Consider the following 25,531-nt stretch of genomic DNA (forward strand, 5'->3'; position numbering starts at 1 on the left):
GAAGGACCCGCCCCCCCGCGGCGCCCGGCGCGGCCGTGACAGCCCCCTCCCCGGGGCTCGCGCGGCGGCCCCGCCCACTCGCTGCTCCCGCCCTGCCCCAGGGGCGCGGCCTCCGGGCGACGCCCTGTCGGGGCGTGGTTTCCCCAGGGCCCGCCCGGGGCGCCCAGGCCCCGCCCAGGCCCCGCCCGGGTCGGTCGTCACATCCCGGGCGCCGCCGGGGCTGCGCGCACTTCCCGTTGGGAGCCGCCCGGACGCCCTCGCCTGCAGCGGTCCGACCCCCTCCGGCAGGATGTGAGTGCGGGCCGCGGCGCGCCTCGGGGGACGCCCGCCGGCGGGGAAGCCGGGGAGCGGCGGTGGGCCCGGCCGCGCCGGCCGCGCCCGGGCGGGCGGGCGGCGGCGGGAGCAGGGGCAGGGGCAGGCCTGCTGCGTAGCGCGGGCGGCCCGGCCCCGCCTGGCCTGGCCCGCCGGTGGCGGCTGGGTGCCCCTGGGACGGCGCCGCCCGCGGGCGGGGGCCTCCGGGAGCGGCTGCGCCTGGAGCCGCGAGGCGCGGCCGGTGGCGGGAGGCCGGGCCTAGCCGTCCCTTGGGCCGCACGGCCCGAGCCGCTGCTCGGGCCGGGTACCAGGGCGTGTGGGTTCTGCTCGGGCGGGCCGTGCTTCCTGGTGGCTCTGTGGTCATCCGGGCGGAGTTCCGCCAGCCCCGGGCGTCCCTCTGCAAGCACTGCCCGCCTAGCCAGAGCACCGAGGGAGAGCTGTCTGGTGACTGGTTTGTTGTTGTGCTGGGAACCTCTGCTCTCAGGAAGAGGCTTCACTTCCGAGACTCCCGTCTGGGACCAGCACGGAAGGGAGACTGAAGTGCCAAAACAGAGGAGCAGTTATATTGTATTGTGCATGGACTGCTCTTGAGCCTTGTCACAGGCTTCTGGGTCTGCTTGTTGTGTGTGTATACATTTGTTTGTGCTAAATGTAAATTAGAAGTCACTGTGCAAATGCATAAGTGTAGCCAGTACTCAGATTCAGCTCTTTTGAGCATCAGGATGCACTAAGCAGTACACACTTCTGATGCAGAAGAAATGAAAACACGGAGAAGCAAATTGAGTACAGACAGTTCTAGAAATACATGACAAAAACTTGGTGAAGGAGTGAAAAGGGTGTGAGAAGTATGTACAGAGGCTCTTGCATCCATTACAAAGATGCAGGGTGTTGCAGCTGGTAAAAAGAACTTAACTGCCTAAGGTTATGAGCTCAAAGCTGACCAGAGGTAGATTGATGTATGTGCTGAATGCTTTTTCCTTCTTGTGCTTTCTCTTGCTCCATGTCAACTGTTTCAAAAGAATAGAGACAGACGCAACTGCTGGAAGAGCATGTAGTTAAAATAACCATTCAGTTTCTGTATTTAATTTTTTGTAAACTACCGTAGCTTGAAGCATAGTATTTGTGTTCATATGGAAAAACAAGAGCACCCCTGAGCCCAAACTCTTGAATGTTTGAGCCCTATGAACCATTGTAGGAGTTGTCATATGCCTTATTGTAAACTATAATATTAGCAAGCCACTGCTGTCTTTTAGCACATCAAGCAATTCGTTAGCAAGATGTTGGGACGCTGCATGACTTAAACCTATTGTCAGCTGTGAAAAGACTGCTTCTCCAGTAGGAAACTGCCCCATATTTATTCCAAGGATACAAGTTCCCTGTTTTCAGGAATGTCAGATAACTTGTGTACTCTAAGCATATCCATGTAAAACTGAAAACACAACCTATTGAAAGCTAAACAGAATAATGACGACTTTCTTTACTGCAGGTCAGCCAGTATCCCTGGAAGCTCAAATGTGGCTGCTGGCAGTAATCGTCGTCTTCAGCAGACTCAACACCAAGTAGATGAGGTAAAAGTCTGGTTTGATAGCATTATCCTTCAGGAAACCTCTATAACTAGAAGGGATATTTTGGCCAAACCAGTTTCCCCTTCATTATGTGAAAGGGAAGCCTAGTACCATTCAGCTTGCTTTATTATACTTTATTATACTTGTGTCACCTTAACTCTTGCAAAGGTTAAAAAAAAAAATGCATTCAGCTGGAGTGGGGAAGTAGAGAGAAGTTACCAGTGTCCAAACATTAGCTGCAAACTTGGTGCTTGAGTATTTGGCATAAGTAAAGATAAAAACCTTTGTTCTTACAGAGAACAAGCTTTTTTCTCATCAGTAGCGATGAAGGCTGCCCAACAAATATGACATGTCCAGATTCCTGGGGAGTCCAAAAGCCAGGCTGGCTACCGACAGTATCTTTTGGCACATGGTTGACTATCATGTTTATATGCCTCAACTTCTGAGTCAGGAATAATTTCCCAGGTTTAAGGGACTGCCAGCACAACTGGCACTACTGACATTTTAAAGTAGGTATTGGGGGCTTCCAGCTGCAGGTGACTTTCACGGTTTTGTTTAAGCTTGTGACTGGATATACTAAAAGGCAATGGCTCCTGCTCCTGAGAAGAGAACATTAAGAGTACCATGCATTGCTATCTGTTGCCTGCAGTGAAGCTCCACAATGGGTGATACAACTGATAACTTACTGTAAGCATTAAACTGATGTAGGTTGTTGACATCATGAGAGTGAATGTGGACAAGGTATTGGAGCGAGATCAGAAGCTGTCGGAGTTGGATGACCGTGCTGATGCACTGCAAGCGGGAGCTTCCCAGTTTGAGGCCAGTGCAGCCAAGCTGAAAAGAAAGTATTGGTGGAAGAACTGTAAGGTAACCATGGCTTGTATACTTACACTATGCAGTATTGCAGTTAACACTGTTGCGATCGACATCTCAAAAGGCAGAAGTAAAAGTGACTTTAGCCAGTGTTATTTACGTTATAGCATCTATTTTTCAAACATGGCATAGGGGTTCAGTGAAGTAACCAAAAGCTGGATTACCAGCTGTGCTGCTTGATGCAAGACCTTGTCTAAGATGGTCAAGGCCAGAGGGAAACACCTCAGTAATCTGAGGCTTTGGGGAACAGGAAGAAAAAGGCCAAACATGCATAGGTTGCGTTAATGTGCAGGTAGTATTAGAAGGGGCTCACTCAGACTCCTGTACTTGTAGCTGTTGTCAAAGGTTGGAATCTTCTTTGGTCAGCAACAGAGACAGTGAAAGATGTGGTATAGGGTAAGGGTAGAAATGACGTTTAATAGTTCTTTACTCCTGCTTGTGTAGTCACCTGAGACAGGCTTTGCATGGAGGCACAATGGAAAAGAACCTGCTGGTCTACTTTGCCTGTGTGCGCAGCCTGCCATCTCTGGGTGGTAATGGTGAATCAAGCTTGCTTACTGAAGAAGTTCTACTTGCCATGTTGGGTGTAGGACATGGTGCAAAAGTACCTTGCAGGGGCTGCTTTCCTGTACCCTAAAGGCTAGTTAATGCTGCTGCATAGTTTGTAGTAAGTGTTGTGTGGCTTTTTTCACAGATGTGGGCCATATTGATAGCTGTTGTTCTCATTATCATCATCATCATTATTGGTAAGTTTCACCAAAATGGGGATTTCTTGTGGAGTTGGGATAGATGGTGTTAATTCACTGACTGGTACAGTTTAAACAAAGCCAGGATACTCAAATGAAAATATATATAACATTAATTTGAAATAGCAGTGACTGCTTTAACAGCTGTTGCCTGCAATGAGTGGTAACCTGTGACCACTGTGGCAGCTCCTGTAGCTGCATCCCGGATGCCTATGCAGAGTGGAGCAGGTGAAAGTGAAAATAGCAAGGGCTTAAAACCAAGTTTGTTCCTGGTTTCTACAGCTGCGTGTTGCAGAAGTATGAGGAGAAATACCACATGCCTCCCTTGCCTGAGAACTGCTTTTCCTCTGCCCCAGCTTCTTGCTAGATGAATCCTATTTGGCATGGCAGTTACACGTGCACCACCATAGCGGATAGGCTTTTGTCAAAAAGGCTTTGCCGCTAGGTGAAATGATACTAAGGTTGGGTCAGGATAGCAAGCCAGGAACATGCAGTTCAGTCTTTGGTTTGAATTCTCATGTAATTCCCAAGTATTTCATGGGAGGGCAAAGTTTAAGTTTGTGCTGTAATACAGTAACAAACACTGCAGTAACCACTGGCAACAGATACATAGTCTGGTGAGAAATGCCAGCGTGGAAGCACAAAGGAAAACTAAAACTAGGAAAACCAACATAGGAAACTCTCTTAAATCCCTCTTTACCTATCTCTAGTGTCTTAAATTCTTAAAATGCAGGATTGTTACAGTGAGGGGCTATAGGAGACTGTCCTTTGTCCAACTCTTTTCTTTTTGTAGTCTGGAGTGTGTCTTCCTGAGTTACAGGCAGAAACTCAAATCAACTGAAGGTGCCCATCTTCAGCCTCTCCACTTCAAACCTGCTGTATTTTCAGCCCATTTGCTGCTGTTGGAAGCAAAACTGTTTTGATTACTGAAATGTTAGCTGCCTTTACCTGGTTGCCTTACAACACTCTGTCACAAATTACTAACGAGCACAGCCCACCACTTCCACAGTGCCTTGAGGAACCGGGGCACAGGCCTGGCGAGGAGGATGCGGCTCTAGAATCTCTGCCGTCGGTGCTGTGACGGGCCCCCGGCTCGGCGCGCGGTGTTGGGATTTACCCTCCGTCCTCCTCGCCCGCCTGCCCCTCTGCGGTGCCGTTGCGGGGCTCGCTCCGCGACCGCCCTGCCTGCTGACGCGTGCCTCGCCGGGAGCGCCCCGGGCTCTCCCCCGCTAGCCCTGATGAAGCGGTAGTTCTTGGCGGCGGAAGCGCCCGCCGCCCCGCCGAGCGCTAACGCCGAACGCGCTCGGGCGCCGCGTCGCTGTCGCTGTCTCCGTCTCCGCCGGGAAGGAGCTGCCCCGCCGCGCCCCTCCCGCTTCACCGAAGACGGCGGCACCGCGGAGCGCCGGGCCCGTCTCCGGCCCCGGGGCCGCACCGCGCTGCCGGCCGCTCTCGCCCGGCGGGGGCGGGGGCGGCGCCGCACGTGGCGGCGGGCAGGCGCGCGCACGGGGGCTGCGTGCGGCGGCGCGTGAGGGGCGGGGCGGTGCCCCCGCGGCCGCCCGCCCCGCCCCGCCGCGCGCCCTCCCTTCCAATAAAGTGGCTCGGACCCGGCTCCGCCTCCTCCTCTCTCCGCCGGGCGGGGCGCGCGCACGTGGCCGAGGTGTGTGGGAGCGGGGCCGCCGCGTGCGGCTGCCGTTACGTAACCGCGCGGCGCTGGGGCGGGAGCGCGGCGCCTCAGGGCGGCCTGCGGCGGGCCCCGCTCGGCAACCGGCGCTCCCCGGCGGGGCTGGCGCGTCCCTCCCTGCCCGGCGCAGGTAGGGCCCGGGGTCGGCGGGAGGAGCGCGGCCTGCGGGGGGCGGCGGAGGGGTTGGAGGGCGGGAAGGCGAAGCGGCGGCCGCCCGGGAGCGGCCGGGGGCTGCTCCTGCTGGCCGAAGGCGCTGCCTGCCCGGAAGAAGAGGGGGCGCGTGCCGGAGAGCAGCGCCGGAGGAGGAGAACCAGCCCAAGGGACCGGCCGGCGCCGCAGCGAGGGGGGGGCTCGCTCCTCCCGCCTCCCCTTGAGGCGGCGTTTGTTCTCCCTGCAGAAGGCTCGCCAGGCCCGTCTCCTGCACCGGAGGTCGAGGGGCTGAACGGAGGGTCCGCACGGAGGAGCCCGGCCGCGGCCGTCGAGGCCCCTGCCCTGTAGCGTTCTGCGGATCAGAGATGGACGTGGGCGAACTCCGAGGCGGCAGCTCGGAACACGGCGCGAATTGGTCACCGGCTGCCGGGGCTGGGGACGAGCGGGAGGAGGCGTTCAGCCCCGCCGGCTCGGGGAGGCAGGAGGGGGAGCATCGGGGGGGCGCGGGCCTGCGTTGCGCGGCGTGTGCGGGAACTGGCTCCCGCGGGAAACGGTTTAACGGGCCGAACTCCGGCAGAACTGATTTCTGCAGCTGCGAGTCGAGTGGCTGTTCAGCTGGAAGTTTCGTGAGGCAAAGCAAAGCTACCAGGTAACTCTCGATAGCGGATAGGACTGGTGGTCCTGTTGCTCGACTTGACGTGCTTAACTTCAGCAGGGCTGGAGTCGGAACCAAGGGCCTGGTGTAGCTGTGCCCCAGAGCTCTTCTCGGGCTCGCTCCCTTCAGCGCACCAGGGAGGCTTGCCTGAATCACACGCCGTCGTGTTCTTAATGGCCTGGCATGTAGATTAGAGTGCTGCTGCATGGCTCCCCATAAGCTGTTTGCTTCGTTCCTAGGTTGGCTGATCCAGATACGTCATTGACCCTTTCGTGGCTTCTGTATATGCTTACTCTAAAGACCGCATTTGGCAGTAGTAAAGCAGAAATTACTTAAATAATATTTTCCCTGAAGGTTCAGAAATCCAATGAGGTGCTGATTTCTTTTTTTTTTTTCTAATTTAATTTTAAAAAAGCAGTTAAAGAGCTATAGTTTATGCAATGTTGAACTGGCATGTAAAGTTAACATGCAATACTTGAACTTAATTTAGTGATTTATATAGTAAGAGTATGAGGCTAAAAAAAATGCCAAATGGACAAAAGTTATTTAAAATAACGGTGTTCGCATCTCATCTGTAGGATTAGAATCAATCTGTGTTTTCAGGATATTGACTGCTTATTTTTCAGTCAGTGAAATAAGCAAAAGTAAGAAGAGGGAGATTTTGCTTGTTAATAACCTTGCAGCTGTTGAGGCCAATGGCTCTCTTAAAAGTATGACGAAGACTCCTGAATCATGTGAGGAATGAAATATTTGCATCAGGTGTATTTTGAGGGCCTCATGTTTCCCTGAAGTGCTTATAATCAGATGCAGACTTCAAGGCTAGAAAGACTTCTGTACATAAAGAATCAACATCTATTCATGATTTTAATACCAGTGAAATTTAGAAAATCTAGAGTAAACATCAGCTTATTTTTAGTTGCTAAGCATCTTAGCAAGCAGATTGGTTATAGTGTGACATTGCCATCCATGATGTGTTGGAGTTGGAAAGGAGGAAGGTAGAGGAGAAAAGATTAAGTAGCAAAGAAGTGAGAAAGATACAACAGGAAATGTAGTGAATGAGCATTAGGACATTTCTGGATATTCTGTGACTCTGCGGCCAAGCCCATAAAATGTTAATTTAGTGAATAATTTTAAGTAGTTGATAGAAAAGAAGCTCCTACACCAGAAGTCTCTGGTAAAGTTTAACCGCTGTTTTACAGTGAGCAGCTGAGTTGGAGCCAGTCTCACCGAGATCTGATGATGATGATCCAAGAAATGAAAAGGTGTTTGCCTGAAGAGAGAAGGAGTTCCAGCAAGCCCAGTACCATCAGTGCTCTCAACTATGCCTTGCAGTGTGTCCAACAGATCCAAGGTATATGTGGAAAAAATCTGGAAGCGTAGAAGCTATGCAGCAGCTTGGTTTGAATAGACGTGTCTGGCAACAAATAACATTAAAACAAATGAAAGCATTCCAGTTATCCTGCAGACAATTGACTTTCTGAAGCACAGTTTTGTTTTGTGGGGGTTTTTTTAATAATCATGTTATCTTTCCTATCAAAATGCCCACTTACTGCTTCTCTTTTCTTCAGAATCCTATAGCTAATAGGTGCCTACTGATAACTTTCTGTATGTATTGAAAAAACAGCATTCCCATCCCACTTTGAAAAATTATTGGACAGTCTGTGTTTTCCAACAGAACTAAGTAGCTAAAATTGCTCTTTTGCCATCATGTTCTGTCCTTTCCCCTTCCTCATGCTTGTTTTCTGTGACATAAATAGGTCACTCCAATAGTATAATCAATATTCCTTTTTCCTTTGTCACTACACAGACCTTCCTCATCTCACCTTGGACTTCACCAAAAAGATGGCAAAAGTACAAGGGCTGTAAGAAATACTTTCAAAATAGTCTCCTTACTGACTTCCTTGTGTTTGTTTTGCTTTTCCTGTTTTTTTTCTTTTCAATTAGCAAACAATGACTTTTTCCAGGCTCTGAATGACCGAAGAGTGTTTCAGGCAGATGCGATGACATACAGCATAGAAGAGTTGGTGGCAGTTGCATCTGAACACACTCCAAAAAACACTGTAAGGAATTCAGGCACACTCAAGGGGTTAATCACTTGCCGTTTCACTCTCTACTTAGTCTCCTTACATCATTTTGTGGAAATAGAATGTGTAAAATTGAAAAGCCTTTAAGTTTTAGCCAGAGACAGGCCTTTGTGTTTTTAAAGGTAGATCAAGACTACTTCTTATCTGTGCTGACCCAACAGCAGTAAGTGAAGAAATACCTATTTTTTCCTTTTTTCTTTTTTTTGCCAGAAGCAACAAATGCCTCTTTGAGAATCTAATTTGAGAACTCATTTACAGCATAGTAATCTCTTGAGACAGACTTAGCAGAATGTTTTCAAAGCTGATCAAGTCCATAGTTGTGAGGGACTTTGGTTTCTATTTGTACTCCTGGATTTAATTTTTTTTTTTCTTGGTTTGCAGTATGTGTCACGCTTTCTGGCTCTGCTTCAAAGAAAAGAGCGTTTCTTGAGATTCAGTACTGTTAGATGCTGCATCAGAAACTGCAAATGCTTCCTACTTGAAAAGTTCTGAGAATATTTTTGTATGTGGAATTGTGATGAATACTCTGAAATTTGGGGAGAAGTGTGTGGGGTGATAACCAGTCATTCTGGACAATGGCAAGCATCGCTGTAATCTGTTTCAGTTTTGATATTGCAGTCTTACTAGCATTTGTAGATCATGAGTAAGCTACTATAGCATTGGAGATTGTCGTAGCTCATGCACAGCTTTAATTGGACGCTAACTTAAGGACACATTTTTGAACCTCTGTCTTAGGTTGTGGTGTGTGGTGGTTTTGGGTGGGTGGGTTGGTTGGTTTGTTTTGGGATTGTTTTGGGTTTTTATCCTTACAATATTGCTACCGTGTGTTGGGGGAGGATTGCCTTTAACAATGTTTGTTTTCCAGGACACGTTTGTGGCTGTGTTTTCCTTGCTTTCTGGACGCATAGTGCATATTTCTGAGCAGGCAGCATCCATTCTAAACTGTAAGAAGAAAGTGTTGGACTCCTCACGGTTTGTAGAGCTGCTTGTCCCTCAGGATGTGAGCGTGTTCTACACGCACACCGATCAGTCCCACCTGCCACTTTGGAACATGGAAAGTCAAACAGGTGGGACTTGGCAATGCTCTTAAATGCTTTATGTGTCTTTCTGTCTTTGGAGAATGAGGATAGAATAGTTGTTCATTTTAAATGCTTATGCTAGCAGTATACATAGGCCACCCTTGTTCCCTTTCCACTTTGAAAACTTGAGTAGCTATGGAGCTAGTCCTAGCTAGTCTCCTAGAAGCTTAACTCTTACTTGGGGCAAGTAAAAGGCAGATAGTTCATTGTTTTGTGTACCATCTTACTCATTCCAAATACTGCTGCTTTTTAAAAAGAAACTAAAGGTCTAATTGTGAGTTTAAAGTTGTTTAATCAACATCTTGCGGTTGCTTAGGTGCTTTGTCTTTATGGTCCGCTTGCAGCCTGCTGTGAACATAGCTTACTGAACCCAACTTTTAAGCTGACTTGCTATTTAATGCTGGATGTGCCTAAATGGTGACTTTTGAGTCCTATGTTGTTTGTGAGCAATTCCAGTGTAGCTCGCATGCCAAGGCCATGTCTTGTGCCCACCTAGGCATGGGGCTGTTCTGGTATCAGAGCTGGGAAGTCCAAAATCCTTGCTACCGAAGGATGTGAGACATCAGAGGCTGCTAACACTAACGTGCCAGGGATTCCACAACTCAGAAGCCAGTCATGTGCCTACCCAGCAGAGCAGTGGCACCCCTATGGAGTTGTTATTTTCTTGCTGTGAGCTGTTACTGAATTTTCCTCTCCTCATTAACTCTTGGCTGTATACAGTTTTTGGTACACGGCTCATAAAGCCAGGAATTTTTGCCTTTCCTTTCCACAGTGATGCCCTGGGGAAAGGAATTTTTTACATCATATGTGTTTCCTCTGAATTTAGTCCCATGTCAGCCCTTTCTCCAAGAGTGAGTGGGCTGGAGAAGAGAGATAACGTTTGAGGTGGGAGCAGACTGTTGAACAGCTAATTCAGTAGCTAATAAAGAGCAGGTTGTGAGACTTTGGTCTTGCTCAGAAAGTCGGGAGAACGCAAAGTTTAAAATAGTTCTGATAGGTGTGACCTTTTTAAGAATATTAACTGATACTTTCAATGTGTGTTCTTCTTACTAGCTTCTCTGTATGAATATGCCCAGGTGAAATCCTTTTTCTGCAGGATCAGGCAAGTACATTATTACAGTTTTATGTTTGTGACGGCTGGGCAAAGGGTACAGTACTGGGCAGAAAGAGTGTTCTGTTGTTACAACTGACCAGTGTGAGCTCATGGAACTCCATTACAAAATTGGCTTATTGTGTTTAATATTGGCATCCAGGAGGACATTTGGATATCTTTCAATAGTGATGCTTAAACTTGCATGGGGATAAAAGGAAAATTGTTCATACCTGTTTCTTTTGAACCTATCAGTTTCCTTCAGTACTGTTGTGCAGGAGAAGAACGATCTTGCGAAAAATCGCTGCTCCCCCTTTTACAGTTTGAGAGTGGAGACCAAGGGTGTTTTGCTCAAGATTGCTCGAGAGTTTGTGACAGAGGCAGTAACAAACTCAGTCACCTGAGTCCCAGTATGAGACCTGAATCATGAGATACTACTTGCTGTCCCTATGGATGCAGTTTGTTGCTTTGTGCCTGGCTAGTCTTAGTGCTAAAAGAAGGAAAAAAAATTGAGATTGGCCTGTAATCTTCAGTGCAGTTCTGTTCCAGACTCAGGTGGTCTCTTGATTTCAGTAAAAAATGTTTGCTTCTGAGCAGATATAATACTTATTCCATCTTCCAGTCAATCATTGATTCATTCATCTACGTTTCAAAAACCCGAGCTCTAAAATCACCTTTGAGTTGTGTAAGGGCACTTGGAATAAATATAGCAGGACAGATATCAGTTTTAAGTTGGGGGAACTGTTTGTAGGGTACATAAACATTTTGCAGTAGTTTTTCTTCAGATTTTCATACGACATCTCTCCTTCCTTTATAGCATATAATAGAGGATAACAGATCCTTTTGATTATGTGGGCTTCATGAGTAAAAATATTTTTTCACAAGCACGCACTAGGCTTAAGTATGAAAATGTTTTTTTGTGCGTTAAACTTCTGCTATGTCCCATTTCCATTTGTATCTGTTTTTTCCCAAAAGAGGGAGTTGTCAGTAGTAGTTCTTATGACACTAACTTCTCTCTAGAAACATTTTACAAAACTAAGCGTGGAATAAGAAAGTAACTTTTAGTGTAAGTGATAATGTCCAAAAATTTATCTCAATTCTTCCTGTCAGAGCTGGGTAGGATACTGCAATTATAACAGGTGAAAAGTCACTTGCAATAGAAACAGACAATCGCTAATGCAGTTGTTACAAAGCCCTGGTTAAGATCTCATCTGGAATGTTGTCGTGTGCTGCTACTGCTCACACATGTTCTAGGAAGACAAATTCTCGTGGGAGGAGGACAATCAAAGAACAGCAACTATTTGGGAACCGAGGCTGGAGGAGTCTTACTTATGTAGGTCAGTGAAACAAAACTTGAGAGAGATGGATTCTTCACACATGCACACCCCCCCAAATGGTACAGAATAAACAACAAACAGAAAAAGAACTGTTTAACTTTAAAGAGCGCAAGACCAAATGAGTGGTTCTCATGAATACATTTGCACCGAGAATTAGAAGGTGGTCTTTAACTGTTAGAGTAACGGCATTTCTAGAACAGCCTCTGAATGCAAGTATTGGAGGCATGTCGTGGTTTAACCGCAGCCGGCAACTAAGCCCCATGCAGCTGCTTGCTCACTCCTCCCCCAGTGGGATGGGGGAGAGAATCAGAAGGGTAAAAGTGAGAAAACTCATGGGCTGAGATAAGAACAGTTTAATAACTGAAATAAAATATTATTATAATAATAAATTGTCATGAGAAGGAAAACAATGAGAGAGAGAGAGAGAGAGGAACAAAACCCAGGGAAAAACAACAAAAAGCCAAGTGATGCAGCCGCTCACCACCCACTGACCAATGCCCAGCAAGTCCCTGAGCAGCAATTGCTGCCCCCCAGCTAACTCCCCCCGGCTCCTATACTTAGCATGATGTCATATGGTATGGAATAGCCCTTTGGTCAGTTGGGGTCAGCTGTCCCGGCTGTGTCCCCTCCCAGCTTCTTGTGCGCCCCCAGCCCACTCGCTGGTGGGGTGGGATGAGGAGCAGGAAAGGCCTTGACTGTGTGCAGGCACTGCTCAGCAGTAATGAAAACATCCTTGTAAAACATCACTGTTTTCAGCACAGATCCAAAACATAGCTCCATACTAGCTTCTGTGAAGAAAATTAACCCTATCCCAACCAAAACCAGCACAAGGCAAAACACGTACTTGGTTTTAAGGGGAGCAAGATCAGTATTGCTGAATGTGTTGGCCTTGCATCGCAAGGGAGTGTGCGTAGGGCCTTGGGGGATTCTCATGATCTGGGTACGTGTGCTGAGCATAACTTCTCTGTGCAGGGCTCTCAGCCCTGGCATGAAGTGTCTGAGTCTTGAAACCAGTGCGTTAATCCCTTTTACTTTTCCTCAGGGGTGGTAAAGATCAAGAACAAGAAACGCGTTGTTACCCCTTCCGAATCACCCCGTACTTGGTCCATGTGTGTACATCTGTCCACGTGGATGCAGAATCCTGCTGCTTAGCTTTGGCTGAGAAAATTCACTCTGGATATGAAGGCAAGTCAGGAGACTCCAGTGGCAAAACCAAGCCAATAGGAAAATGCAGTTTATGCAAACAAAGTCTGCTTCCTTTGTTTAGAACTTGTGCTTGGGTAGTCTCACCCGTAACTTCCAGTTTGTGTGTATGTGCATGCATGCAAATCCAGAGCATCTGTGCCTTCTTTGCAAGGCCCCGAAGCATTTGACCTCTTCTCACTGTTTATATTTTTGAGAGAGGTCTGTAGCACCTAAAAATTTGTAATGTTTCTATAAGTTACTGGTCAGAAAGCAGTGGACAATTAAAAAGTTCAGGAGCCAATAACTCTGTCATGAGCAAAAGTAACAGTTAGGTTTTTTGTCTTAGTGCATATTTTCTTTCAGTAAATATTTCTTTTTCTATTAGCTCCTCGAATTCCTATGGATAAAAGAATCTTCACCACCACTCACACCCCTGGATGTGTTTTTCTTGAGATAGATGACAGGTGAGGTTTGAATCTTAAGACCTGTGAGGTGTGTATGGAGAAGTAGCAAAAAATCCTTTGGTGATGCAGCCGGAGACCCAAGTAAAGCAGTTGAACTGTGCGGTTGGCAATAGTTAATTAAACCAAGTAGTTTTGTGTTAGTCTGCTCATGGAAAAACATCTAGAACTCCACGGACGTAATCTCCTTTGTTGACTTAAAATGTGAATTAAACAGAACTGCAGTCAGTTTTTGTTATCCAGGGCAATGGGGACCTGTGGTAACACAGACAGTGGAAAACCCACATAATTGCAAAGCTCTGGGGATCACAGTGTGGAGATACGGCTGTACTGAGCTGGATCAAATAAATTTGGCCAGACTAAAGCTGTCTCCTGCAAAGCCACAAGAGTGTTTTTACAACACACTTTGCAGCAACTATGTCAGATTTCTTACTGACATTTTGCCTGTGACCTATTTCTTCAAGGTATCTTTTTCTTTTTCTTTGCATATAGACAAGCACAAAAGTGCCTGCAAATGTGAAAATCTGTTAGATCTCCAGGCACAGAAATGTTTGTCATTAGTATTTACATGCCTGCATTGCACTGGAGGATTATTGAATGGGCCGGAAAATGTTCTGTAACCTTAGTTCATGCCATTGTAGATCGTGCATGGGGACTTCACTGACAAGCAAAGGGTTAAGTATGTAAATACGCAAAGTATATGATAATCAGTGATAATGTGTTCGGGTTTCAGAGCAGTGCCTTTGTTGGGTTACTTACCTCAAGATTTAATTGGAACATCCATGCTGATGTATTTGCACCCAGAAGATCGTCCTTTGATGATTGCTATTCACCGGAAAAGTAAGTGCAGTTGCTTTAAGAGGAATTTCTACTGGTTTTAACATTCTTTCATTATCATATTGCTTGGCATGTGACTGATCTGCAGTCTAGACAAAAAAAAAATTGAATTAATGAATTAAAGCAACCAGTTTTGAGATCAAAGCAAATTCAAACCCGAAGTTTTAAAGGATCCCAGTCATTAGTGTTTGTGCTTGCACTACTGCGTCCTAATGTAAAGTAATCTTGTTTCTTGATTGTTTTTTGTTTCAGTCCTGAAATTTGCTGGCCAACCGCCTTTTGAACATTTACCTATTAGATTTTGTACTCAAAATGGGGATTACGTCATACTGGATACCAGCTGGTCCAGTTTTGTGAATCCTTGGAGCAGAAAAGTAGTGTTCATCATTGGCCGACACAAAGTCCGGACGTAAGTCAGTTGCAGAATTGATCTATTAAAGTGTTTTTCATTGAATACTCTGCAAATCAAAACAGTCTCGGTACTGAACTAGAGACGTAATGTTGCTCCTGCAGTCTGTGACAACTACCGAGCATCTGTCTTGCAACCCATTCCTTCAGAACAGCATTAGTCTTGTTTATTAAGTATGAGAATAAGTAAATTACTTCGAAGTAAAAGGCAAAGCCAGCTTTTTTTTAGCATATGTTTTTGCACATGGTTGATGTCCAAATACTGTGACAACGGACATATCTAAATCAAAATATCAATTTTAGACAAGCTGAGTAAAAGCTAAGAAGCAACATAAAAAGTAAATCACTTTAACAAATAATTAGTTGACATTCGTTCATGATTGGCTCACAAAAAGAAATTGACAGACGTGTAGCCAAAATCACCTTCTGGCTTGTTTTCTTCTGGAACTTTCACTTGATAGAGAATCTAAATATTTACCAAGGTAACCTCTTTTAAGAATGCCATTAGTATTGAATGTGCAAGTTAATTTTTCAGATGTTTTTCCTTAGTTTCCAAGAGATTTGGAAATATGACTGTCTGCCTTCCTCTTACCTGGTTTCTTTTCTAGGAAATGGCTTTTTGGGACGGCCTTTTGACTTTTCAAAGTGATCTTTTATTCAAGATTTTATGGGGTGTGAATTTGTCTTCTGAGTGAAGGAGGCAGAGGGGTAGATGCTTGTCAACCTTAACTCGTGTCACTGTGCTGGTGTACTGACTTCCTTGGGGCTTCACATGAAGCACTGCTCTCGTAGCACTGCCCCACTACCCTAGTAGAGCTGCTAGTGGAACAGATGACATCCCTTTGTGTTGATTCAGTGAAGCAGTCAAAAAAAATAATGGTAATAAAGAAAAGAATCTGTTCTAACTCTGTTTATAGCTACCTTTTCTTCATCAAATTAAAATTAGTAGTGAAATTTTGTTGGCTCTCTCCAGAAGCCCTCTGAATGAAGATGTCTTTGCTGCAAGAAGTAAAGAAACGAGCAGTGTTGAGAAAGAGATAAGAGAATTGCAAGGACAAATTTACAAGCTGCTTCTGCAGGTAAAGAAGATGAAAGGATTTCAAAACACTGGCTGGCCTTCTGAATGAGAGGCTAAAGAAACTTAGGTCTGATAGCAGACTACTTTGGGGATGAAAGGAGAGTTCTAAATGGAGACAGGCTTGTGTGACAGCATTAAAAATATGGCTCTGGGTAACCCACCTGATTAGAAAAAATTACTTTGTGTGACATATTTGCCAAGTCTTTATGTTGAAAGATAAATCTGCATCCTGAGACAGCTCTAAGCATGGTAGAGAATTTTTCCCAAGCAAGTGGTAGAGCCCAGAGCAATACTGACTTTTCACTTAATTTTCTTTGTTTACTTGAAGTTCTGTGTTGCAAAGTATGTTGTTCCCTTTTTTTTGTTCTCCGAGAGGATGATTTTTTTTAATTACTATTTTTTTTTCCCCTCATACAGCCAGTTCACAGCAATGTTTCCAGTGGTTATGGAAGCCTTGGAAGCAATGGCTCTTATGAGCACTATATCAGTATAGCATCTTCAAGTGATTCCAATGGGAATTGTGCAGAGGAAATACAGGAACCAGTAAGTCTATAAATGTGTCACTGCCTGCAGAGTAGTAAAAATACGGTTTTAAAAATGAAAATTTTTACTGTGTACTTATGCAGTACTCATCACGAATTTTACTGAAGTGGGAAGGTACAGCTATGTTCAAGCTAAATGTACTTAAATTGCCCAATTATAGAACGCTGGCTTTTGGTTTTTTGCTCTTAATTTTGCTGACTAAAATGAGCAGATAACTACTATGGTAGTTCACTAAAGTAAATTAAGACTTGCTCAAGATCAGCCTTCTCAAAGAACCAGTGGACTCAGAGAAAAAAAGTGGAAGAACCATGCAACCAGAAAGAGGATTGATGCATGTGGAGGAGTTTCTGGTTTGTTTTAAAAAGGACACTAGAGGTACAGTGTAGACTGCTATAGAAGAGAGTGGGAACAGTGCTGTCCTAAAACAAGCATTGCAATTACCTAATTTCCTTGTGAGGCTCCTGGGTAAGTCATCAGCTTATTCCCACTCTCAAGGCTTGCATCAGTATTAAAACATTCAAATGCTGAGGCTGTTTGAGCTTTATAGTAGTTAATTTAATTAAATTAACCATGATAATTAGATTCATTAAATTTACAAATACCCATAGATACCAGGCTTAGGCTGACAGTCTACTCCCTTTCAGTTTGGAGAATACAAGAAACCAAGCCCATCTTAAGGGTCTCCTATGGCCTCTTTTTATTCATTTTTTTCTGACTTCATATTCTCACGTATCTCAAGATGACGTTGCAACAAGTTTGTGCAGATGTCAACCGAATAAAGAATCTGGGACAGCAGCTGTATATTGCATCAAGGAGCAAGCCACAGAATGGAAATGAACAGGCTGTGAGCTCAGAAATGCTAGGAGGTAAGTTAATGTAATTATGATCCTTAAGGTAACATGAAGTCCTGTACATCTATAGCTGTGAGTTTGGCTAGCTGGTGTTATGCTGAAGAACTTAAGATAGAATTTTAGCATGGCTTAAATGTGGGAAGTGTTTTGTTGTTTTTTGTTTGGTTTGTGTTTGTTTTTTTTTAAATAGAAAACCAGTGAAACAAAAAAACCCCAAAACCCACCCCCAAAAAAACCTCAGCAGCTGCAGTAACTTTTTAACTAGCTCCCTGAGATATGGAGGAACATATCTGTCTCTTTCTAGGTTAATAGACGTTTGCTTTTTTTATTTTAACATTTTCTAGTAAAAATGCAGACTTGCTTGTAGTAAGTATAAGTCTACTATGGAAGCTTCCCTTGGTTGCTTTATGTGGACTCTCAGAAACAATCCATAGCTGGGAGAACACTGTCCCACTTCCCACTGAAGCAGTGGTTTAGTTATTGAGTGCTTAATATTGTGCTAATGCACATTATTTGCACTTAGTATCTAGCACAAATATATGGAGAAAACTGGATGCTTTCTCAAATATCATAAGAATCTGTATTAAAACATTTTGCACTGTGATACTCTCTACGAAGATTATAATTAACTCCTAGTCTTGTTGATAAGAGGAGTGCACTGTGAATGTTGATGCTACTCTGACCAGCGTATCTACGCTATAAAAAGCTGTAAATCACTGTGAAGTAACAGGTTGGATTCTGTGATGTGTAAATTGAGAGATGAGTAATATTAATTGCAGCTTTGTTTTCAATTTAAATACAATATTTTTTTTTCTATGCTGTTTTCTTTGTGTTTACTAGTTGTTCTGAGTGGATGTTTAAGGTGTTGTGTGGGGTTTTTTTCTTTTTAGGCATTCTTTCCTCTTCTCCCTCCCCTGCCTCGAAACACGTGAAGTGAGATGAAAATGCAGAATAACTTAGTAATGAGATCCGTGCTGTCATAGGACATATATCCCTGTATGATATATATGCATCCCAGTGTGTGTATATATATATGTGGGGGTAGTGTTTAGATGCCTTTGAGAGGAGGCTTTGAGGATTTCTTCCTTTGTAGGGAAGAGGCACACTGCTTCCTGTTTTCTTCAGACATTGAGAAGTGATAGCACAGAAGAACCAGGCAATGCATTTTACGGTGATTCAAAGAAGACTCCACGTGTTCCTTCCTATCAGCAGATCAATTGTGTTGATAGTATCATCAGGTAATAAACTATGAAGTGATTTTAGTGGTGTAAGTTTGATTGGTGGAAGGTAAATATCTAAGCAATTTGCATTGGTCCAAACTGTCTGGGTTTTGAGTTGTGAGATAAATTTGGGATTGTTTGTGAAGTTTTCTGCCTCTCTGGGCAATCTGTCCCAATGCTCAGTCAATCTGAATTACACAGTAATGAAGGATTTAGGGCCTAAGATTCCGTTTGCAACTGCTGATGTTTGTCTACTGCTAGTTTCACTATTGGTGCAACAGGAATTTAAGAGAATTTTGATGGGTGTAATATGTCAATGTCTTCTCAATACACGCTTTGAGAGCATCCATATAAACCAGAAAGTTGATATGATTTATAAAATGTCGGTGTCTTTTAACCCAGTGGATAACATTGTTGTCTTTTTTTTTTTTAATTTTTTTTTTTTTAAGAGTAATTGATAGATTTTCTTTAAAATACTCCTTGGAAAGCATATATGTGTCCAGAGCTTCCTGCAGTGAATTTAAAATACTAGTTAACAACCCCTGGATCTCCAGTTTGGATTGTTCAAATGTTTGTGTCTCCAGATGGAGAAAAACCACAAAGTAGGGAGAGCTTCCTGTGATATGCTTTTATTTCAGATATCTAGAGAGCTGCAGTATTCCAGCATTGAAAAGGAAATGTAAATCTTCTGCAAATACATCATCGTCATCTTCAGAAGATGACAAGCAAGTCCAGCAAAGTCAGCAGGAAGTCGAGGCGTTGGAAGGTAACATGAAGTATACTGAGAATCATAATAGAACTGCAACAACAGATTTATCTTTTATATGCCACTGTTGTACGTTCCAACGTTTATGCCCACTTTTTAAATTGTTGTCACACTAACAGCACAAATATTTTGGTTATGTGGTAAATATTTACTTACCTTGTCTAGATCTCACAATTAGGCATAAGCTACAATATTAAGTCTTTGAACATAGAATGCATCAAAAAAACTATTGTTTGTTGTTGCTAAATGAACCTTCTGTTGCTCACTCATTTTATGCCATGTTTAGTATGTGCTGACATTGCACTGGCATATGAATGTTACATTTATTTGTATATAAGACTGTCTTATTTAATATTCTGCATAGTTACTGGTTGTTTCTGAACCAGTCAGACTTGATGAATTGGGAGCATAGGCTTGGAATGATGTTCCATGTAGAAACTTTGTCATTTACCAATAGATACTGCTATCCTTTCAGCAGTTAATTCCCAAACTCCAGTATCTGATCGGGAAGAGATGCTGAAAGACCAGACAACTGCAGGCATGGTGGGAGCTCCTCTTGCAGACCTGACCCTGTCCAACAAGGCTCCAAGTGTGGTGTCTGTCACCAGCCAGTGCAGTTACAGCAGCACTATAGTGCATGTCCCACACCCTGAATCAGGTACTGTTCACACTCGCAAAACGCTGACTTGACTCACGATTTTTAAATTTATACAATGTTTCCAGACTGAAGTACACAGTGAGAAAGTTTTGTCCATTTGAGATACATTCTCATGAATATGAACTCTGAAATATAATTAAGGTACTTCTAGGGACACTGTGAAGAAAACTTGAGCCTGGAAATTTTTACAGTATTTTAATAAAACCTAGTTTTAATTAAGAGTGCACTATTTCCTTTCCCCTTTAACTTCATCACATATATCTCAAACACAACAATGTGCTTTTGGCCATTGAGGATTAAAATAAAAATTACTAATAGGCCAGTGTTACTTCATTTTTAAGGCAGAAACATAAAAATTAGTAGTTAACTGCTGTTGTACTAAGAAATTATGAAGAAAGAAGTGCCTCTGTAACTTCAAAGTGAATTTGATGTTTTCCAGACCATGCAAAGTAATTTGCTCAGTTGATGTTAGTGTAACTATATTTGAGTGTAAAGGGTGTTTTCCTCCCCCACCTCTGCAGCCTGTATCTGCTCGGTAGCTCAGACAAGATTGTTTTCTGTATAACCCTCTGGGTGTTGTGGGAGTTCACACCAGAAGGCCAGAGCAAAGAGTGATTTATTTTCTTCCCTCTTCAAAGAAGTGACTACAATGGAGGATACTGCTGTTGGAAGTGAACAAATTGAGCTGCCTCCTGTGAATGCTCAGAGTCTCACTATGGTACCTGAGGACTTAAAGCCAGTTGGGCTAACAAAAGAGACATTGTCAGCCCACACTCAAAAGGAGGAGCAGAACTACGTTGACAAGTTCCGCCAGAGGATCTTGCTCTCTCCATTTAGGACTTACCTTCAACAGGGGAGCAGAAGTAACAATGGACATTCCTGTGGCCAAGGTAGGCAGCAGCTTTGAGAAATAAAGACTTACTAGACTGACTTACAAAGACCAACCTAGCAGTGGAGTCTGGTTCTCCTTTGTATGATTTAGCGAGTATCTTACTATGGCTGCAAACAGAATACTTCCTTTGAACTGCCAAGGCTTGGCAGAAGGTCTGCTCCATCTTGGATGTTGCTATCTTAGACTTTTCACAAAGCAGATAATTGTTGCAGTAAACCCTGCAAATCCTAAGTAGTTTATTGCCTCCCCTTGAAGGAATGTAAAAGATCTCATTGGGATAGGCCAAAATGATTGATAAGAAAACTGATTATATGGAGGAAAATATTGTAGATATGTCAGCAAATCCATCACTGTAGGGTACAGAAGAAACCAGAGGAAAGTCAGCTCTGCGAATAAGCCACGCTCAATTATCTGGATGTTTTTCTCTTGTGTCCTTTTTTTTTTTCCTTCTTTTTCTTTTTCTCTCCCCTTGCCCTGGTCTGTCATTTCAGTGAATGTGTCTATTTTTCTTCCTCCTTAGGAGATTCTCCTTCAAGGCAGATGAGCCCAGCTAGCTGTAAAAAAGGCAAACATGGAAAATTGAAGCGCCAGAAACCTCAGAGACAGTCCTCAGATAGCCACTCTTCTAGTAAAAATAGAAATAGTCTTCCGTGTGAGAAGAGAACAATTCAGAAACAGACATTCTCTCCCTCAGAAGTGTCCCGTCTGAGCTCCTCCAATACGAATGTCCTTCCTCCTATGGGATTTCCTGTCTATTCGGATCCACTATCTAGTTTTCCAGCCTCTTCTGTAGGAGATGAGCTTGCCCTTCACTCGTTAAAGCCTGAGTCCATGTCATCGTCACAACTATGCTGTGAAGCACAGTCATGCCCAGCACTTTATCCCCCAAACATAGGCACGTTTATGGCTGTATTTTTTCAGAGTTTGCCCATGTATGCTCAGATGCCTCAATACGTCTTTCTTCCTAGCCCTCAGTATGTTTATCCCCCCTCTTCATATCCATGCACTACACTACCCCCAGCCCCCCCTCCTTCTGCTCCGTCACCAATAGCACCGCACTCTGTGGATCAGCCCTTTCCAGCCTCTGCTGCCACATTCATGGACGACCAGCAAGAGGGCCAGCGTGACCAGGCCCTACTGCTGAGCAGCTCGCTGAGCAGCTCACAGAGCAGCTCCCCACTTCAGCTGAATTTGCTTCAAGAAGAGCTGCCAAAGCCTATGGAGCTTTCCATTAGTACTGATGTAAAAGCACGTGCAGAAGCTAGATGTGTAAGTAACACATTTTTAATGTAGAGGAGAAACTGACTTTCACGGTGTTCAGTCACCAAAGCCAGTGATGATGATCTGTGTTTCAGGGTCACCGGATTTTGTTAGCTGCTTTTTCCAGTGGCTGTGCTATGTAGACTGCAGGGCACAAATAGCACAGGAGGCGGAGAAAGCTGTTTGTACTTGTGCCCGTGGGAACTTGTAACAGTACGGTGTTGGCACTTAGCAACTGATGGAAATGTGAGATCTTCTGGTCTAGGCTGCCACAAGCCGCTCTTGCTCACCATTTTGGCAGCAGCCTTTTCCATTAAATTGTCGGCAGGAATTTTGGGTTTGGGGCTTTTATGCATGTGGAACTTGGTTAGTGCTCCGCAATTCGCATCCTTTTTCACCCAGTCCCACAGTCTCTGTGGAGAACCAAAACAAAGGGAAGATACGCTTCTAATTACTCCCTCTGTCTCCCAGGGATGCAGCTAATGAACGAAGAACAGGGATCCGTGTGGGTCGGTTTCCATACATGGGCATAGAAAAGGCCTCTCCAACTTCCGCGGTAAACTCAGAGGCAGGAATCTGAGCTCTGCAGGCAAGGAAAAAAATGTTGGCTCCTGAATCCAGATTGGGCTGGAAAGGCTGGATCAGCTGAAACTGCAGGGTAGGGTCCTGAAAGGGGAGTTGGTGTACCTGTAGCTGCTGAAGCAGTGAGCTTCGCATAGTGAAGCAGGGGAAGACTCTCTCATTTTCCCTGTAGTGCACCATTGTTTGATGTGTGTGGCTGCTTCATGCCATCTAACAGGACGTGAAGGAAACTAACTCCTGCTCTCTTGTCAGCAGAAAATATTAACTTAATGCAACAGTACAGTATCTTGACCCAGTGGGGAAGGATCTACAGCAGAAACCAGTAAACTAGAGTCCAGATGCTTATTGATTTCACCCATGAAGAGTGTTATCCTGAGTTCTAGACCGCCATTCATTTTCAGAGCTAGAAACTCCAAACCTATTGAATTGATATGAGAACTTAGTCAACAGGTGACAAAGTCAGTAAATGCATGAACTTCCTTTTTCAAACTTAAATGTAACTTCCATGGATGTGTGTGTTTTGATTTTTGCCTCCAGGACAATGATCCAGAAGGTGGTGGCAACAGTGCTAGCAATTGTGCTTCTAGTGAATTTACTGACCGTTCACTGTACGAGGACTCCCAGTCGGGTACAGGTTCAGCAGCATCAGGCAGTGGATCAGCTTTATCTGGTTCTTTAGGTTCTGGCTCCAACGAGACTTCTGGTTGTGGCACAGGTAGGGGAATTTTGAGATTTGGATGTTTGGTGCTTTGGTGCTAGATGGCTTGCTAACGTGTTGGTAATTCATAACAAGATACTGTAATGGGAATGGGAAATCCCAGTGAGAAGATCTGTAGTCTTTACTTTTCACCCACTTTCAGTGTTTGAAGCCAAGTTTGTTTCAGTCACTGTAGTTGGAAATGGGAATCTAGCAGCTATTCCTTTAACTTGGAAGTCATTCTCTCATTTTGCTCATTATCACTTTTCTCTGCATTAGATACTGGCTTACATCTTATTTGAGTAAAGGTAAATCTGCTTAGAGCAGGACCTCTTGAAACAGAAGCAGAGAAGTTGAGCCAATTAATTTTGAGAAGAGTAAAGAGCACTTTGGACATCTTGAGTGACTTAAGAGAATGCACTTTATCTTTGAATTCTCAGTAGGAAGTAATTACTTGCTAGAGCAATCATCTGGGAGTACCTGTGTTCACATTGCAGAACTAGCTCGCAAGAATACGCTGGTGTTCTTTTACTTTTTGTGTTGAATTACTAGGATTACTAGGCATCTGCATTCATTTTTTTCATGGTAATTCTCAGCAGGTAGTGGCAAAAGCAGCAAGTATTTTGCCAGTAATGATTCTTCTGAAGCTTCCAAAGAAGAGAAGAATCAGGAAGCAGAAGAAAAAGGGACAGCTCATAAATCCAAACATGAGTCAGCCTGGGTGATGATGGATCACACACCTGAGCGAGTTCTAATGACTTACCAAATGCCTAACAGGTTGGAAAACATCAACAGTTCCTGACATGTAGTTTGGAATTGTGCATAGAACCTGTAGAATTAAAAATGAGACCATGGAAACGGTGCACATACCAATGAAACTCCAAAAAGGTGTCTTAACTTACTGTTTGTGCATTTTACATCATGGTTATTTCCTTTTGTCTATTTTTTCCCCCATTTTCCCCCTCAGTTAAAATATGGTAACATGTAACCTTTTTGCTGAAGTGTTAAGGGGATTGGTTATTGTCCTGTACTTTGAATGCATAAAGGGGTAAAAATACTTCGGTGTTATTTGCAAGTTGTTTGCAGTTAGCTTATATATAATTTGTAATGAGATTCCACATTAAAAAAAAAAAAACCAAACAAAAAAAAACCAAAAAAACCCCACCACACCACAAAACAGTAAAACAAAACAAAAAACCCCCCACATCAAACACCCAAACCCCCCCCCCAAAAAAATCCTGACAGTTAGACCAGTGTTGAAAGAAGCCTTACGAAGCAAATGAGGTATAACGAGGTATAGTTACTTTTCAATGGCTGATGCTGTCTAGGCTTCAGCCATAGATAACGGGTGAAGAGACTCTCCCAGTGGGATTGTAGTGAGTGCCTGCCTTGCTTCATTTAGTACAGCTCTGTTCACAGGTGTCTGTTTCCTGCAGAATTAAAGAGGAGGTTTTAAAGGCTGATCTGGAGAAGCTGACAGTCATGCGAAAGCAGCAGCCTTGGTTTACAGATGGGCAAAAGAAGGAGCTTGCAGAGGTGCATACGTGGATCCGGACCCAGACTGTCCCACTGCAAATCAGCACCCAAGTAAGGAGTTGTGAAAGGAATCAGCAGCTTATTCGTGCCTTGGCTAGCTAGAGGCTGTGCCATTTCTAACCAATGTAATCTTATAGTGCTGGGGTCACTGATGGTTATTACTTGTAAATATAAGAAGGAAATTGGTTCAAGTACACTAGCCAGATGAGAAATGCCAAAGTATAGGTCTTTCCATTGTATTTTTTTTTTTGCAAGATACACAAATTCTGTGTAGGAACCACCTGTAGCAAAGTTCCTTCAGTCACACTGTTGGATGCATGGGAATAGTGGCACACTCTCACATTAGAGTCCATATCTGGTGAGGTTTTTTCTGTTGGTGTTAGTTCTTTTGCTCTTTTTTGCTCAAGGTTGATTGCTGTTGATTGAATAGCATGTAATACTGGAACATTAGTGAAGATTAGAGCAAGCCTGTTCAGCAAGCTGAAAAATGCTCATAATCACAGAGGAGGTTCAGGCATATAGAAGGAAACACAAAAATAACTGGCTTTTTGTAGGTAGATTAATTCTTTAAGAATTTTGGTATCTTAAGCCTGATTATTTTATCTGATATAACTCTTGGGCACTCTGATAAACTACTTCTGATATACATTAGTATGTGTTAGAGAATGTCCAAATCAGTTTAAAGTGCTCCTAGGTGCTGTGGAGAAGAAACGAGCAAGGCTCGTTTTGGTCCCACAAAGATCTAGAGCTCCAGTGATGAGTTGTACAGAAAATTGCAAGGCAGAGTGAGCTGCGTTCATGTACCCATGCAGCAGAAAAATCTAACGTCTTTTATAGCACTGCATGCTCTATGTGCTAGTATTTTCAAATGTGGCATTCTGCACTGTGGTATTTATTCTTAGAGCAGAAAAACTGAGAAATGTATGTCCTTGGCTCTGGAACGAGACCAGAAAATTAATCTTTGTTTTCCTAATACTTTGTGCGT

At 44.1% G+C, this 25,531-nt stretch overlaps 2 protein-coding genes across 12 annotated transcripts in view; both read left to right on the top strand.

The window, feature by feature from the left end:
• The first annotated feature begins 159 nt into the window (after window positions 1-159).
• Window positions 160-4,871, top strand: VAMP3 (vesicle associated membrane protein 3). Its single transcript, XM_072884086.1, has 5 exons — window positions 160-291; window positions 1,799-1,880; window positions 2,586-2,744; window positions 3,445-3,496; window positions 4,290-4,871. Coding segments are annotated over exons 1-5 (315 nt in total). The 5' UTR covers window positions 160-289; the 3' UTR covers window positions 4,310-4,871.
• An 8-nt stretch (window positions 4,872-4,879) lies between these two features.
• Window positions 4,880-25,531, top strand: part of PER3 (period circadian regulator 3) — a 47,573-nt gene continuing 26,921 nt past the window's right edge. For 2 of the 11 annotated variants that reach the window (XM_072884068.1, XM_072884067.1), the window contains exons 1-21: window positions 5,147-5,307; window positions 5,575-5,976; window positions 7,182-7,333; window positions 7,927-8,042; window positions 8,932-9,133; window positions 10,199-10,247; window positions 12,615-12,757; window positions 13,143-13,221; window positions 13,952-14,058; window positions 14,308-14,464; window positions 15,437-15,542; window positions 15,959-16,084; window positions 16,824-16,950; window positions 18,029-18,173; window positions 18,794-18,921; window positions 19,379-19,579; window positions 20,218-20,469; window positions 20,992-21,740; window positions 22,851-23,028; window positions 23,607-23,787; window positions 24,447-24,597. In XM_072884068.1, coding sequence (XP_072740169.1) covers window positions 5,693-5,976; window positions 7,182-7,333; window positions 7,927-8,042; window positions 8,932-9,133; window positions 10,199-10,247; window positions 12,615-12,757; window positions 13,143-13,221; window positions 13,952-14,058; window positions 14,308-14,464; window positions 15,437-15,542; window positions 15,959-16,084; window positions 16,824-16,950; window positions 18,029-18,173; window positions 18,794-18,921; window positions 19,379-19,579; window positions 20,218-20,469; window positions 20,992-21,740; window positions 22,851-23,028; window positions 23,607-23,787; window positions 24,447-24,597 — 3,633 coding nt within the window. In that variant the 5' untranslated portion in view covers window positions 5,147-5,307; window positions 5,575-5,692. The other 9 variants (XM_072884073.1, XM_072884070.1, XM_072884069.1 and 6 more) reach the window with 9 other exon arrangements.

Source organism: Ciconia boyciana, chromosome 19 (genome assembly GCF_034638445.1).
Source record: "Ciconia boyciana chromosome 19, ASM3463844v1, whole genome shotgun sequence".
NCBI classification, from domain to species: Eukaryota; Metazoa; Chordata; class Aves; order Ciconiiformes; family Ciconiidae; genus Ciconia; species Ciconia boyciana.

Excerpts from the sequence above, each read along its gene's own strand:
- VAMP3 (XM_072884086.1), top strand. Across the intron at positions 2,745-3,444 it reads ATTGGTGGAAGAACTGTAAG|ATGTGGGCCATATTGATAGC; the intron begins GTAACCATGGCT and ends CTTTTTTCACAG. Across the intron at positions 3,497-4,289 it reads TATCATCATCATCATTATTG|TCTGGAGTGTGTCTTCCTGA; the intron begins GTAAGTTTCACC and ends TTCTTTTTGTAG.